At 41.5% G+C, this 14,560-nt stretch overlaps 1 protein-coding gene across 1 annotated transcript in view; it reads left to right on the top strand.

Annotated features, from left to right (window-relative positions):
• The window catches only part of LOC133346429 (immunoglobulin superfamily DCC subclass member 4-like), a 346,604-nt gene that overhangs the window by 229,363 nt on the left and 102,681 nt on the right, over positions 1 to 14,560 (top strand). The window contains exons 11-12 of the mRNA XM_061557994.1: positions 7,105 to 7,272; positions 8,674 to 8,931. Coding sequence (XP_061413978.1) covers positions 7,105 to 7,272; positions 8,674 to 8,931 — 426 coding nt within the window. The remainder of the gene's footprint in view (positions 1 to 7,104; positions 7,273 to 8,673; positions 8,932 to 14,560) is intronic.

Here is a 14,560-nt window from a genome sequence, read left to right on the forward strand (position 1 = left end):
GGGAGTGTGGGTTTTCCCTGCTTTCAGCCTATGCAGGATATTCAATGTGTAGCTATATAAGAAGACTCTCATGTTGTGGATCAGCCATTGGCATATGAATACACGTGTTGAGGAAGAGGAGTATTTTAGAGTGACTCCACAAAAAACTTTTCGAGTCACATTCAGAGCGGTTCTTTAGCAATGTAATGCTTCACTGATGCTCTGGAAATATGTTTTTTTTGTAGATGACCTAACTGTTAAAAGCACAATTATCATATAATTGGTAATGAAACAAAACTCATTATTTTTGTGAATAAGGATGGTAAAACTACTATGAATTGCAATGAATTATATTAAGCAAGTCGCGAACAAATACTGGGTAAGTTTTCATCTGATCTGGATTAAAATCATTCATCTTGTCCATGATTATCCATGGTTATTGCAGATAATAGGATTAACTAACACCTCATAGTGTGCATTGGTGGTGATGGAGGCAGTCGTCGAGTTGAAAATGCCATTGTTATTTTCATGTTTCACTTTCTTTATTTCTCGAAATTTCCATCATCGATCATTAATTATCTTCATCAATCATGACCATAACAATAATGCAGTCTATAACAGGCACAATATTCCGCAGCATAAATAAGGTGCGGAGCCAAGCTCAATGTCGCTCAAAGCCATGCAACAGAGGGAGGGCATTTAAGTGTCTCTTAAAAGTAGGTGTATTTTGAATGCTGCGAATTTGCAGCAGGATGGTGTTCCAAATGGCGGTGGCTGCTACGGAGAAACTACGCCTCACAGTGATGTTCCTGGTTCTTGGTATAGAGAGAAGGATTTTGTGTTGTGCTGCTGCAGATAGATCTAGCGTGAGCTGTAGTGCAGGGTCACAGGACCAAAGATAGATATGGTGGACAACTGAGAGTAGAGGCATGATGCCCGAGTCAGAAAACCTCGTTGGTGAACCTGGTAGGCATTGGGAAGCCAGTGGAGGAAGATGAAGGAATCTATTCGAAGATGACACGCACCAAGGATGACGTGGTGTGTAATTGTTTTGCAAACCGTTGGAGTTTCTTGGAGTTACTTGAAGATTAACGGAGTTGCAATAGTTGAGGCAATGCCTGCCTATGATGCAGTTAAGGGTATTTGGTGATTCCAGTGGTGGATCCTGCTGTGGTAATTACAATATCTGATTATGTGTTTGGCATAGCTGTGGAATGGAATGATAAGGTGGAGCCGACAGTGATGCCAATGAACTTCATGGTGTCAGAGAATTCAATAGTGAAGCGAGTGATTAATATGCTTGAAGGGAGTATGAATGTGGTGAGTCGCTGTCTGTTTGAAGGATGCCTTGATGGTTTCAGTGATGATGGTGAAGGAAGTTGCAAGCTTCAATGATGCTTCTGGGTCGTTGTGAGTGGGGGCCAGGCTGCTGTCAGGATAGAGGCCTTTGAGAACCTTCCCAAGGTTGTGAAGGCGTTATCATCATCATGCATGTCATTATCTGCATACATATTCGTCACCATGTCGACTATGGCTGCAACTATCCATCGATTAACATCGATGATCATGTAAATTGGAAGACTGTGATCATGAGGTGACAGCACAGGCAACTTTGTCCATCGACAGCTGGATGCTAACTAGACATATACTGTAGTATCTGGATTTAAACATACCCCTTGGAAGTAAATCCAATGGACTTATATAAAAACTGTGACTATATATGGCGTGATTTTAACAGGTTTCTGTCATAAAGGCAAAACATCATTGTGCACTTTTTTGTTATGGTACGTGAACAATAACATTTTGCCATGAAGTAGTCATTTTACTGAGGCTTCAATATAAAACACGTAGACTCTTAAATCGGAATACTACGAAAAAAAGTACATACATTTCAATTTATCTTGCTCCCGTTGGAGATAATGAAGGTTTAATAGGCATTGTAAAGATGATAAATATCGTGTTTTGTAATTGCTCTTGGTACCACCCATTATTATGTCCATTACTTCTCCATCTTATAATAATCGCTAATTGTGTAATTTCCATCACTATTTCCTACTGACAGGCCTAATGACCATCAAAGTGTCTTACAGTTAATGTAGCACAATATTAATAGACCAGATGAGATTTGTACAAAAAAAAACATAATCTTAAAACATTTTTTTCTTGAATATGAACATGGAAGGAAAATTGCAACATATATTAATGCTGTTTTCTATAACTACACACGTGTAAGTGAAACGCTATTTAATTATCTTGAGGGATACAGCATGAGATATCATAAATTTGTGGTAAACAATACTGGTGCAGAACAATTCAATAGTTAACATCGCGTGTTGTAACGAATGGCGTGGGAATTAAGCGAATCGCACAGCACACACTTTAATGTAGTAATGCTTGTAATATATTCATGAACGTACGTATTCTGTATATGCAATTCCTCAATGTTGTTTCATTGTAACACCGGATGTTGAACCAGGAGAATGGCACTGACTGGTAATGAGTACTGCAGAGTGCCGATATTGACGGTATTATTATGAATAATTTAAAACTATGAACCGTTCACTATTGAACGAAGATGGAAATTATGATGACTCTAAAGTGGCTGATGATGCTGTACTGATTGGACTGTGTAACAAATTTATGTTTTGTTCCTGGGTAGTAAGTGTTATTTCCGAATTGCTTATGCCTCAAAAGTACAGAAAATGGCTATTATTCCCAACAAATGTTGCTTTTGTGAACAGGACAGTGATATTTTGAAATTTACCTATTTTCCAGAACATTCCAGATAGATTCAGTGCTGGGTAAACGTGGAGTAACTTCTAAAACATTATAGAACTTTCCAGTAATATAAATAATAGTATAGATACAGGGGCCTTAAGCCAGTTCAGTTTAGTTCCAGCTGCCTAAGTTTTTAATTTTAAAATGTTTTACAATTTTCAATGTAATTGAAAAAATATATAAAACATATATCAGATCTTAGTTATGGGTGAAATAAATGTATTTTTGTAGGATGGTACAGAGGGGAAAAGAAAGCCATTAAGTTTGCTATCTCAATAATTTGGCGGGAACCCACTGACCACTCAAGAAACTGTTATTTCTGCATGATGGACCCTTCCAAACGTCGGATTGGCAAGAATACACCTGCTATCTCGTATCCGGACTTTCCTTCATCCTGCCATAAGCTCCCCGTACCCACTCCTCCAGAGAGAGAGCAGCCATCTTTAGAAGAGAGCAGCAAGTCTGAGAGTGAGGAAGACGTAGATCCAGATTACAATTTCAGAGGTGGAGCTGAGGAGAGAAACCCATACTACCCCAACCAACATTACCTCAACGACTTGATCAGAGATATTGGTCTCACCAAGCCCAATGCCGAGCTTTTTATGTCTAGGCTCAAGCAGTGGAACTTGTTGGATGAAAGTGTGCAAGTCGCAGATCAGAGGAAGCATCACCATCCTTTTTGCAGCTTCTTCACCCGTCAAGATGGGCTCTGCTTCTGCCACAATGTGACCCGCCTGTAACCAGAATGAGTGGCGCCTCTTCATTGACAGCTCATCCAGGAGCCTCAAAGCCGTGCTGCTCCATAATGGTAACAAGTACCTGTCTCTTTCCCTGGCTCACTCGGTACACCTCAAAGAGGATTACAACAGGATCAAGACCTTGCTGGACGCCTTGAAGTATGATGAGTATGGCTGGGAGGTCATCGGATACTTCAAAATGGTGGCATTACCCAAGGCAGTTTTACCAAGTTTCCCTGCTATCTTTGCCTTTGGGACAGCAGGGACACCAAGGCGCACTACCACAGGCGGGACTGGCCACAGCGGACCGGGTTCTCTGTGGGGAGGAACAACGTCAAGTGGGGGTCACTGGTGGACCCCCAGAAGGTGCTGATGCCACCACTGCACATCAAATTGGGCCTTATGAAACAATTTGTCAGAGCTGTAGATAAGGAGTCAGCAGCCTTCAAGTACCTTCAATACTACTTTCCTAAGCTGTCTGAGGTAAAGGTCAAAGCCGGTATCTTCTTCGGACCACAGATAAAGAAGATCCTGGAGTGCAATGAATTCCCCAAGAAGCTCACGAGTAAGGAGAAAGCGGCTTGGAGCAGCTTTGTCGCAGTGGTTCGTGGCTTCCTGGGCAATCACAAGGTCGAAAACTATGTGGAGCTGGTTGAGACTCTGGTGAAGAACTACGACACAATGGGCTGTAGGATGTCCCTCAAAGTCCATATCCTTGATGCTCATCTTGATAAATTCAGGGAGAACATGGGAGCATACTCGGAGGAGCAAGGTGAGCGTTTCCACCAGGATATACTGGACTTTGAACGCCGCTACCAAAGATAATATAACGAGAACATGATGGGAGATTACATTTGGGGGCTGATTCGTGAAAGGGATTTACAGTATAATCGTAAATCTCGAAAAACTACTCACTTCTAAATCTTTTGTAGTCATTTTGGTATTACATTAGTATAAATACATGTTAATTTTGATTCATATGTTGTTTTTTATGATTTTATGTGAACGAAAAGACACAAATTCGCCCGTATTCTCATTGAAATAGGTACATTTAAAAATATCACTGTCCTGGTCACAAAAGCAAAGTTTGTGGGGAATAATAGCCATTTTCTATACTTTTTATGCCTAAGCAATTACGAAATAACACTTACTACCCAGTAACAAAAATTGTGTTACATAGTGTTATTTAAGTTGGCTCTATTCAGGATTTTATTTGACAACCTTGAGAACATAATTTTGCTGGCCTAAGGGCCGAACTATTACTGCCATTAAAAGAAATGTCAAGAAAATGCTTTAAAGTTTTTTTTTTTATAAAGCTATACCAATGGTGTGCAACCATCCAATCGTAAAAAAAATACATATTTGTGCTCAATAGCTGGGATCCATGACAATAAATTGTTACTCTCAGAGCTATCCAATGCATTGCTGGAGTGTTGCATTTCAATTGGTCATCCATCCTAATGAAGGCGATGACGATGATGAGCATTATGATGTTACACGTAAAAACATTGTGAAAGTGCAATTGATGTTGCAGCATGTTTGACAGTTTTGTCAGACGTTATGGGTTTGTCTTTGGTAAGTAGCAGCGGCATTAAATCAATCGGTCAATACTTCATTCTCATCTTGGTTGCTGAGCTCACTCAAGGTAGTCGTTGCCCAGCAGGGGCAGAAAAATCTTCCCTCGTTCTGCAGGTTTCCCTGCCCGGGGGAATCTGCAACCTTTGCCTGTTGCCTCTAGACATGAATGTTGACAGCTGAATTTTTCAAATGTTTTCTTGCTTGTTTAAGATTCAGTTAAGTTGTCACGACCGTGTACAAGGAACAATTCATGATTATATTTTCATATTAATGGACAATAGTTTCTGGCATTTGAACATAGGTGCATGAGGAACGATGCTCGGCATTCTCATGGCAGAATTGGATAAGCACCTTGAGAGTTCAGAATACCAGGTTAAACGAGAAGCAGTAGTGTAGATGTAATGATGGGAATCATATTCTTAGGTTTTTTCGGTAAAGTCACATAGGTAAAAAATTAAAATTTATAAAAGTAAAATAAAAATAAACTAAAAATCACGACGTTTCGGAGGCAACACAGGTGAAGACAGAAGCTTGTGTTGCCTCCAAAACGTCGTGATTTTTATTTTATTTTTATTTTACTTTTATTAATTTACATTTTTTACCTATGTGACTTTACCGAAAAAACCTAAGAATATGAATCCTTGCAGTCACGAAAGCTTGAAATCTAGAATTAATGATGGGAAGTTTACGATGGGCGGGGAACTTGTGCAGGATGGAGGAGGGCACTCAGAGGACCACTCAATGATCAGCAAAAACCACGTAAAAATAAAAAAAGGTGGTGGGATATTGTAAGGACAGACTTCGGAGGCTGGCTGGATCGAAGTCATGGAGAGGTATTATGTCTTATTGATATTGAGTCCAACATGATTCATTGATAAATATACTACCATAGTTTACTTTGATGACTATCTTGAAACCTGTATACAATATATATGCTCTAATAGTGATTAACTCAGGAATATCTCAATGGGAGTCCCAAAGTATTGTCTAATTCATTTGTCTGTGAGTGGAAAGAAGTTCCCAGAGATAATCCATTCATATGATTCGATAATGTTTAAGCTTCAAACAAATATGTTGTAAACCTACTTACTTCACTGCCATCTACAAGCAATGCAGTGCCTTTAAAGTGGGTATTTTATGCAAGTTCCACTTCTATGTGATCCATAAACATTGCCTCTAATTTGGGTCATTAGATTCCAATTTGTATATGTATGTCTTACAAAGGATTGAATACATAGGGGGGGAGGTCTAATGAGACTGAACTCCCAGCGGTGTGTGTTAATAATGTGCAGAATTGAAAGACATCTGCGTGTCATCTCATCCACCAACCCTGCATCCAAATGACTGAGTTAGAGGAATATGATACTACAACTCCAGTACATTTGCCAATTTTGTTTAATGACCTTTAACATCTTCACCAAGCAAACAACATACATTTATAAACATTCTGTCACAATGTCATGTCTATGGTTTAAGGCTTCAAACTTGAGAGTAATCTAATTGGAGCAGAGCACACTAGACATCTGAACCATGAGGCCACACAGTCATGCCAAAAAAACATTCATTAAAATAGCATGGTCATTAACATACACTGCCAACAGGCAAATGTAGGGAATTTCTAAACAGTTCAGTTGCATTGTTAACATGTGCATTGGACTTTTCCACCATTATTAATGGGAATAAGTATATGCTCATTTACAATGTGTTATGTTTCTCGGTTTCCCTGTTGCTGTGGGAAGTGGTGCACCAAGCTAAACATTTCAGAGGCGAGCGAATAGTAAATCATAATTTCAGAAATTATTATTAATTTCCAAATTTTACGTCAAAAATGTGCTGAGATATATTGGCCATCTAAATATGTGCCCGATATTGCCCCTTCTACTCCTATTCCCCCCCCCCCCCCCGCTCTGCCTCAGTTGCATCTCAGGGTGTAGACTCCTGGAGAAATATTACATTCGGGGCAACCCCCCCCCCCCCTCACTGGGCTTTGCCCACCAAAAGCGATGACACCGTGATGCCCGCCGCCCCACAGACATGGCGCGGTGCGTGGAGGTGAATGGCTCGGAGACGCAGGCGGTGCTCGGCGGCGTGCTGCCCAACCGCGTGTACAAGGTGCGCATCACGGCCGCGAGCGCTGCCGGCTACGGTGTGCCTTCGGAGTGGATGCAGCACCGCACACCGCCATCGATCAATCGCAGAGGTGGGTGGGCCGTGTGCGTCGCGCAGCCCCAGGCGAGCGTGACCTGTGCGCGGAGTTTAACGTGATAGGATACCTCATGCACTTGACCCTGTGACACGCTCCTTGTCTTCCTCCGCATGCTATTTTGTAACTCCTGACCTTTTGACAATATTTCCTGCATTGGCTGTTGGCCCATTTTTATTATTAAAGTGAGACATATGGCTTTTATAAAAAACAATTTCTAGACAGTTCTACTTGGTGGGGCAAGGAGGAGGCTGTTGTATAAGAAAATAAATGGAAAAAAAACACATTTAATGTTTTGCCAGTCCTTGCTGAATCATATGTTATGGTGACTTATAATCTCTGTGATGAGATTGATTGAGATGTATTGTTTGTTTGACTGACACAAAATAATAGTCCACAGGAGCCAAAGGCTGAAGTAAAAGAGTAGTGTATTGTAGCATAGATTTAAGTTGTTTGGGATACAAATTATAATGAATTCTCATGAGCACATGTTACAGTTGAGAAGGAATCAAGCGTATTTGTCAGGGTTTTCTGTAAGCATTGCAAGGACATTATGAAGACAAGTTATTGATTGTTTTGTTTGCATTTTGCAAGGAATATTCTGTCCATTAAGGGCAAGTGTGCGACTTAATCTAGTCCTGAAAGTTCCAAGAGAGGGAGAGAAACGTTGGACCGGGGAAACGTGGGTAGAACACGAAAAAAGTGGATTAACACGAAACTGTAAAATTACAAATGCTTCACAAGAGATCAAATATGACTGTGAATTGTTTGGTCTGAGACATTAGTCACAATGGGTTTCCGGAAAGATATTGGAATACATGGAGTATATTCATCTAAGTGGATATTGCTTCCCCGTATATGTTTTTAAAATAAAGAATCACCCGACCACACTTGGTGCTGTAAATTGGATGTGAAGACCCCTTCGGAATAATAATTTACAATTGTAGGCCATTGCATGGAAGTATCATCATTTGGACCATAATTGTACAATTGTATACAACTATATAGTCAATATATTACCATACTCTATGCAATTGCAGCTTCTCAGAGCCTCGCTTATACAATGGAAAATGAATCATAATGGGCTACCCCAATGTTAAATAAAGAAAATTGTGACTCATATTTTAACCATCAAATGCATTGTACCCATTATAGATGTTCACAGCGTGGTTGTGGAGTAGCACGGTAGAGGTTTGAGTTGGTTTGTTTCTGTAGGATTATGTATAGCACGTGTTGTAATGCACATACTAAAAAAAATTTTCTACAATTGTATTGTAAAAAAAAACTTCTCAATTCTATTTGAATGTATGACAGGATTTTATGGAATCTTCTCTTATTGGATTGCTATTTTCCCACAAGAGGGTGAACTTCCCGCGTGTGTGTGTGTGTGTGCCCCAGTGCCCCTGGCCCCAGCAGAGCTGAAGGTGGAGACGAAGCCGACCTCGTTGTGGGTCATCTGGTTGCCACCCACCAACATGAGCGGCGTGCGTGGCTACCGCATCTTCTACCGCAAGGCCCACAGCACGAATGAGGCACAGCCACCAGAGTCCAACAGGGATGGAGGACGAATGTCCACCCTGATTCACAAGGACGTGTGGATGTTTGGGCCTGTGTCGCTCCGCCGCAGGACCCGGCAGTTCAAGATCACCGGCCTCGGTAAGCGCGTGGCTTTGTCAAATGCACGTACAGGATTGTAATTTTCCACATTCGATTGTGTGCTTATCCAAACGTATTATTGTCCACCTTTTACATCATTAGTCTCCATATGTGGTTACGTCACTTAATTTGCAAGCGGAAAGTTGCGAGTTCAAATGCCATTCAAGTGTGGCTTCGGTCTAACATTTTTTCTGGGTTAATAAAGTATATAACACTTTTCACCACTCAGGGCTGCCAACCGACATTAAACATCCCTTTTGATTGTCGGCGAAGATATATTCCACTTTTTAAAAGTTATATTAGTCTGAGCACTCGTAAATATATCTGCATTAAGTAACCAAATCGCCAGGCTTCATTCTGCAAACGTTAACGTAGTTAGTTTCTCAGTTTACATAATAATTGTGTTTGTCTCTGTTGCATACTTGTTATGGGTAAGAAGCAAACTGGAAAACATCCCATTTTGGTTAATATGTGTTGTCTGCCCACACTGCAAGTGTGTTGATTGCTTAGAAAAGTTTTCATATTTAAGGAGTTAAAAAAAAATAGCAGTAAAATATTATTCTTATATTTACGAATATCATACGCTTACTCCTGTAAGCACAGTTTTCAACTAAGTGGTGTATACATTTCACAGCTGGGGCATATAATGAAGAAAGAAATAAATACATCAAATAATGGTGGTAAATGAAGTGGGAAGGAGGTAAGGGGAGGGATTTGTATTTTGCTATCTACCTTGTTATACTAGTGAACGTGTTACAAGTCGAATGATTAATTATCCCCCCCCCCCCCCCCTCTTGAGATTCTATATTCACTGATTAATGAAGGCTTCTAGTCCTTGGGCCAGACCAGATATTGGTACCACCCAAGCTGGCAAAACTTCAATGGCGCCATTTTTTTTGTTACACCAACATAAGTAAAATAATATATGATAACCTTTCCAAATGAGCAGCTATTTCATTTTTCTCGCAGGAAACTAGTTTTTGCACCTATCGCAATCACGCCTATTTGCCTGGACGTTACAAATAAAACATTCCAACACCTCTGCTGTTAATTAAGACAATACATAATTTACAAAATGTATGTTTGTCCCCAAGGCATGTATTTCATACATTTTCTTGCATTTGTTCACACTTGTTCTTCAATTTCAGTGACTTAGTTAAGTCTGGAATAGATTGGCGCTATCTGTTTTCCTTCTGTTTCTAGCAGCTTGTTTGCTCATGATCATTTACTGGCAGGTGAGGCAAGTACTGGTGGTTCTGTATTATTTCTGTTCAGTAAATATATCTAAAGTGCTAACTTTACCCTAAATGTATTGTTAATGTACCTGTTAAGATTATTAGTTAAGGCCAGGTACTACAGGCAAAAATAATTATTTTTGTTCAGTTTGTCAGTTTTGATGTTTTTTGACATGGAATGATTTCCTGTCCTGGTTGGAAGCAACTCACACGAACGACATGGTTCACCTGGATGAGACACTGAGGACCATTGACAACCTTGGGAAAGAAGTCTCAGAAGCTTCTTGGAAGGAGGTCCTCGAGAACAGCTCATGTGCACGCATCATGGAACTGTTTGAGGTCTACCGCGAGTTCCTCAGAGGTGGAAACGGCAGCCTCTCGACCTTCTGGATGTCCTATTTGGAGATAGTTGAAATCTTGTTGGGGCTCATCCGAGCATCCAGAGAGGGAGACTGGATGCTACACTTGCCAAGCATTCGAGCAATGATCCCATGGTGCTTCGCTTATGATAGGATGGATTATGCACGCTACCTCCCCTACTACTACGCCCAGATGTCTCAGCTGCCCATCACACACCCAGATGTGTACACGGCATTAATGGAAGGAGTCTTCTCAGTTCAACTGGGCTCCACCAATCCCTTTGGACGAATCCCTGTTGACCAAGCTATAGAAGAAATGGTGAACAAAGACACCCAGACAGCTAGAGGGGCCAAGGGATTCAGCTTGAAGCCAGGAGCCGTGACCAAATATTACTGAACAGCTTAGTACAGAAGCATGTACTTCAGACAGCTGAGAGACCTGATAGGTCAAGGCAGGTCCAAACTGTCCAATCCAGATCTACAAGATCCAAGGATCAAGAGAGATGAAGCAAATGTCCAGTCTCTCATTGACCTTATGGAGAATAACTGGATCAATCCTATGTCCCCTAATGAGACAGATCTGGTTAGCCTCTCCACTGGCACCATGGCTCCACCTGATGTGACCAGGGATCTCTTGAGAGCTCTTGAGATAGGAGAAGAGGCCTACCAGGTATTCAAGCAAACAAGAATAGCTGAGGACCCACCATCTGTGAAATTCCAGGGCAAGATGACCGAGCAAAGTCTGAAGAAATTATCCAATATCAGCACAAAAACAGCACATGGAAAGAAAGCATAGGATGTGGTTCTGAAGGCAGATAGAAACCTGTTCAGTCACATGATCCTAGTGGCTGAAAGCAGGAAGGTGAATATGAAGGATGTCCTTGCCCACCCACTGGGCCCACTGCCATGGACACTGGCAAATGCTGATGGGTCCCTACGAAAAACAAACAATGCTGCACTTGCCAGAGAGCTTGAAAAGAATGTGTCTCCTGCAGAAGACATCCCAACCCCATCTACTTCCATCATTGATGGGATGAGCCTGGTCCAAAAAATGAATGGCAACAACAAAACCTTTGCATAGGTGGCAGAGTCAGTCTTGACCCATGTCCTCCACGAGGGGGCACAGAGTGAGGGGATTGAGGTTTTTGTTTTTGATGTCAACCGACAGACTTCGATCAAAGATACTAAACCGGGGTGCAGACACCACTCTCCAGTACAAGAACCTTGCAGGGGGACACCACGTCCAGCAGTGGAGAAAATTCCTGTGCAGTCCCTCCAACAAGACTAGTCTCATCAAGTTTCTGGTGGAAGAGTAGAAACTCCCACGATACAGAGAGATGCTGCATGGCAAGGTGTTGTACTGTACATGACCTGTGAGGAAACCTGCTACAAGTTGACAGAAGATGAGTGTGAGGAAGTAGCAGAGTTGCACTCCACGCATGAAGAAGCATGCATTTCATGCAGCAAATGTGAGCTCAAAGGCAGTTATCATCACAGCAGAGGACACTGATGTCATGGTGCTTTGTTTTGGCTTCCAGAAGGACATCACCTGTCCCATCTACCAGAAATGTGGGACACAGAACCGCACACGGTTTGTCGATATCAGCAAACTGGCAAGGTCACTTGGAGACAGCATCTGCGACAGCCTAATTGGCTTACACACATTCACAGGCTGCGACACTGTCAGTGCATTCGCCGGTCGAGGGAAGCTGAATGCCCTAAAGATGGTGAGAAAGGACAGTTCCTGCTAAGAGACTTTTAGTCGACTGGGGCAGTCCTGGAATGTGAGTGATGAGCTGTTCCAGAAAATTGAGCAGTTCACCTGGTTGCATGTATGTTGCTAATAGCAGCACTGGTGAGGTGAACGAACTGCGCTACCAGCTCTTCTGCACCAAAAGGGTAGAAGTCGAGTCCAGCCAGCTGCCACCATGTAGAGACTGTCTCTTCACGCATGTTCAACGAGCCAACTATCAGGCAGCAATCTGGAAGTGCTGTCTGCAGGCTAACCCTGTGGTGCCAAGCCCTACTGAGTATGGATGGACAGATGATGATGGCAAGCTGGCCATTTACTGGATGTGCTCCCCACCCACACCAGATGTGGTCTTGGAACTGCTCGCATGCAAGTTTGTGCGTTCATGCAAAATGCCAAGCTGAACGTGCCTGTCAAATGGATTGACATGCACAGACATGTGCAGGTTACAGATCTGTAGTAATCAAAAACTGCAGGATGATCCAGAACCTGACTTTGAACTCGGAGTCAGATGACGAGATAGACGAGCAGTTTGAGGAGTGATACAGGGTGGTTATTCTGATGGTATTATTGTGGTAGTAGTAGTACGCACTGATGCACAGTGTGGTGATTCTGGACTTGGTTACCCTTGTTAACACCATGTAAGTACACACAGAGCTTGATAACAATAATGTAACCTTCTTCACATATACCCATCACTAACGATATATATGGGATTACATGCATCATTGACGAACTGTATGCGAATGTCAACGTTTATAATATTCAAGTAGTTTCTTACCTCACTATGGTATTCCTTATTATCCTGTGTTTTTATTGTGTATTTAAACCAATAAAGACCAGTTTGTGACCTAATTGACTATGGTCCAGGTAGTTTTTCAGTAATAATACCCATGTCATCTTTCCGGACGCCTGTCATAGGGTATGGGTATAAAAGTCATAGTAACTACAACTAAGATGCCACTCCGCAAAGGTTATCATATCAGAATATGTCCCACACACATGGAGAATTACAAAAATCATGACTAGACTTTGCCACCTCAGGTGGTCCCAATAAGCGATGTTGTTGGTCTGGGCCCATGGACTATTTGTTACACGCCTAGTTGTTTCAGTATCGTTACCAATGAATGTATATTTTATAGTTTTTCATAACGAGCCATTTCCCCACTATTTAAACAATACCGTGGAACATATTCACTCTTTGGTCATGCAGCTTGTGTCAAAAGTGGTTTACTTTGCTAAAACACTTAACTTTTCTCTTCTCATGCAGGATTTTTTGCATGTAGTACCTTTTAAACACATACACGCAAACCATGCTAAACTGTTATTTTGCCTTTTGTGCATATTTTGATTCCATTGCCCCATACCTAACTATCTTGAATGTGGGAATATCAGTCAGGGTCTCCTTTCAATACATTTATTCTCATTGCAGTTCCCTGATAGGTGGCATTCTGCATTCCATTCACAAGACGCTTGTTGAGCTGGCCCCCCTCTTTGTATATTCTGCAGTAACTCTCCTGAGCAGATAAGCTCACAGTGATTAGCCCATCTGTAAATATGTAGAGCATATTTTGAGATGAACATAATCCATTGTAATTTATATGATTAGAGTAAAAACCCCCATCTAATCTTTGCACCTGATAGACTCAGAGTGATTAACATCATATCGCTCTATTTAAGATTGGAAGCAGGAAGACACAATTCTGGCAAATTGCTTGATGAAGCTCGTTGTAATCACCAGCGAATACTCAATTGTAAATGTTGTGAGTTTACTCGCCATCACACCGATGTGTTGAAGTAATAGCTCATTGGCACATTTTGTTGTGCCGGGTGGTGGTGGGTTAACGACACATTGATATTTACGCGATCTGACCCAACAACCTTTATTGTGAATATTATCGGTCGCGAAAACCGACGTGTTACACTCTCCTGAGCAGACTATGTAATTCTTGGTTCTTTCGGTATTTCCCTTCTACGTGACTTTACCGAAAGAACCAAGAATATGAATCCCTGCAGTCACGAAAGCTTTGAATCAAAATTCAGACTATGTAAGTTACATTATCTATAGCCACTGTTGGATGGCTTTATTTCGTCAGGTGCCATTATTCCCAGGCAGCTTTGCTGGGTGGCTATGTATAGTTGTGGAGGTGGTTACTTATTGGTTAAACCCAAATAAAACATGCCACAGCATACTCTTTGGTTCTTTCGGTAAAGCCACAACATGCTTTGGCATTGCAACAATATTTGCTTGAAAAAATCCGATTAATTTCACCTCACGTATTTTA

The sequence above is a fragment of the Lethenteron reissneri genome, chromosome 24, assembly GCF_015708825.2.
Source record: "Lethenteron reissneri isolate LAM-NWPU_2019-01 chromosome 24, ASM1570882v1, whole genome shotgun sequence".
Lineage (NCBI taxonomy): Eukaryota > Metazoa > Chordata > Hyperoartia > Petromyzontiformes > Petromyzontidae > Lethenteron > Lethenteron reissneri.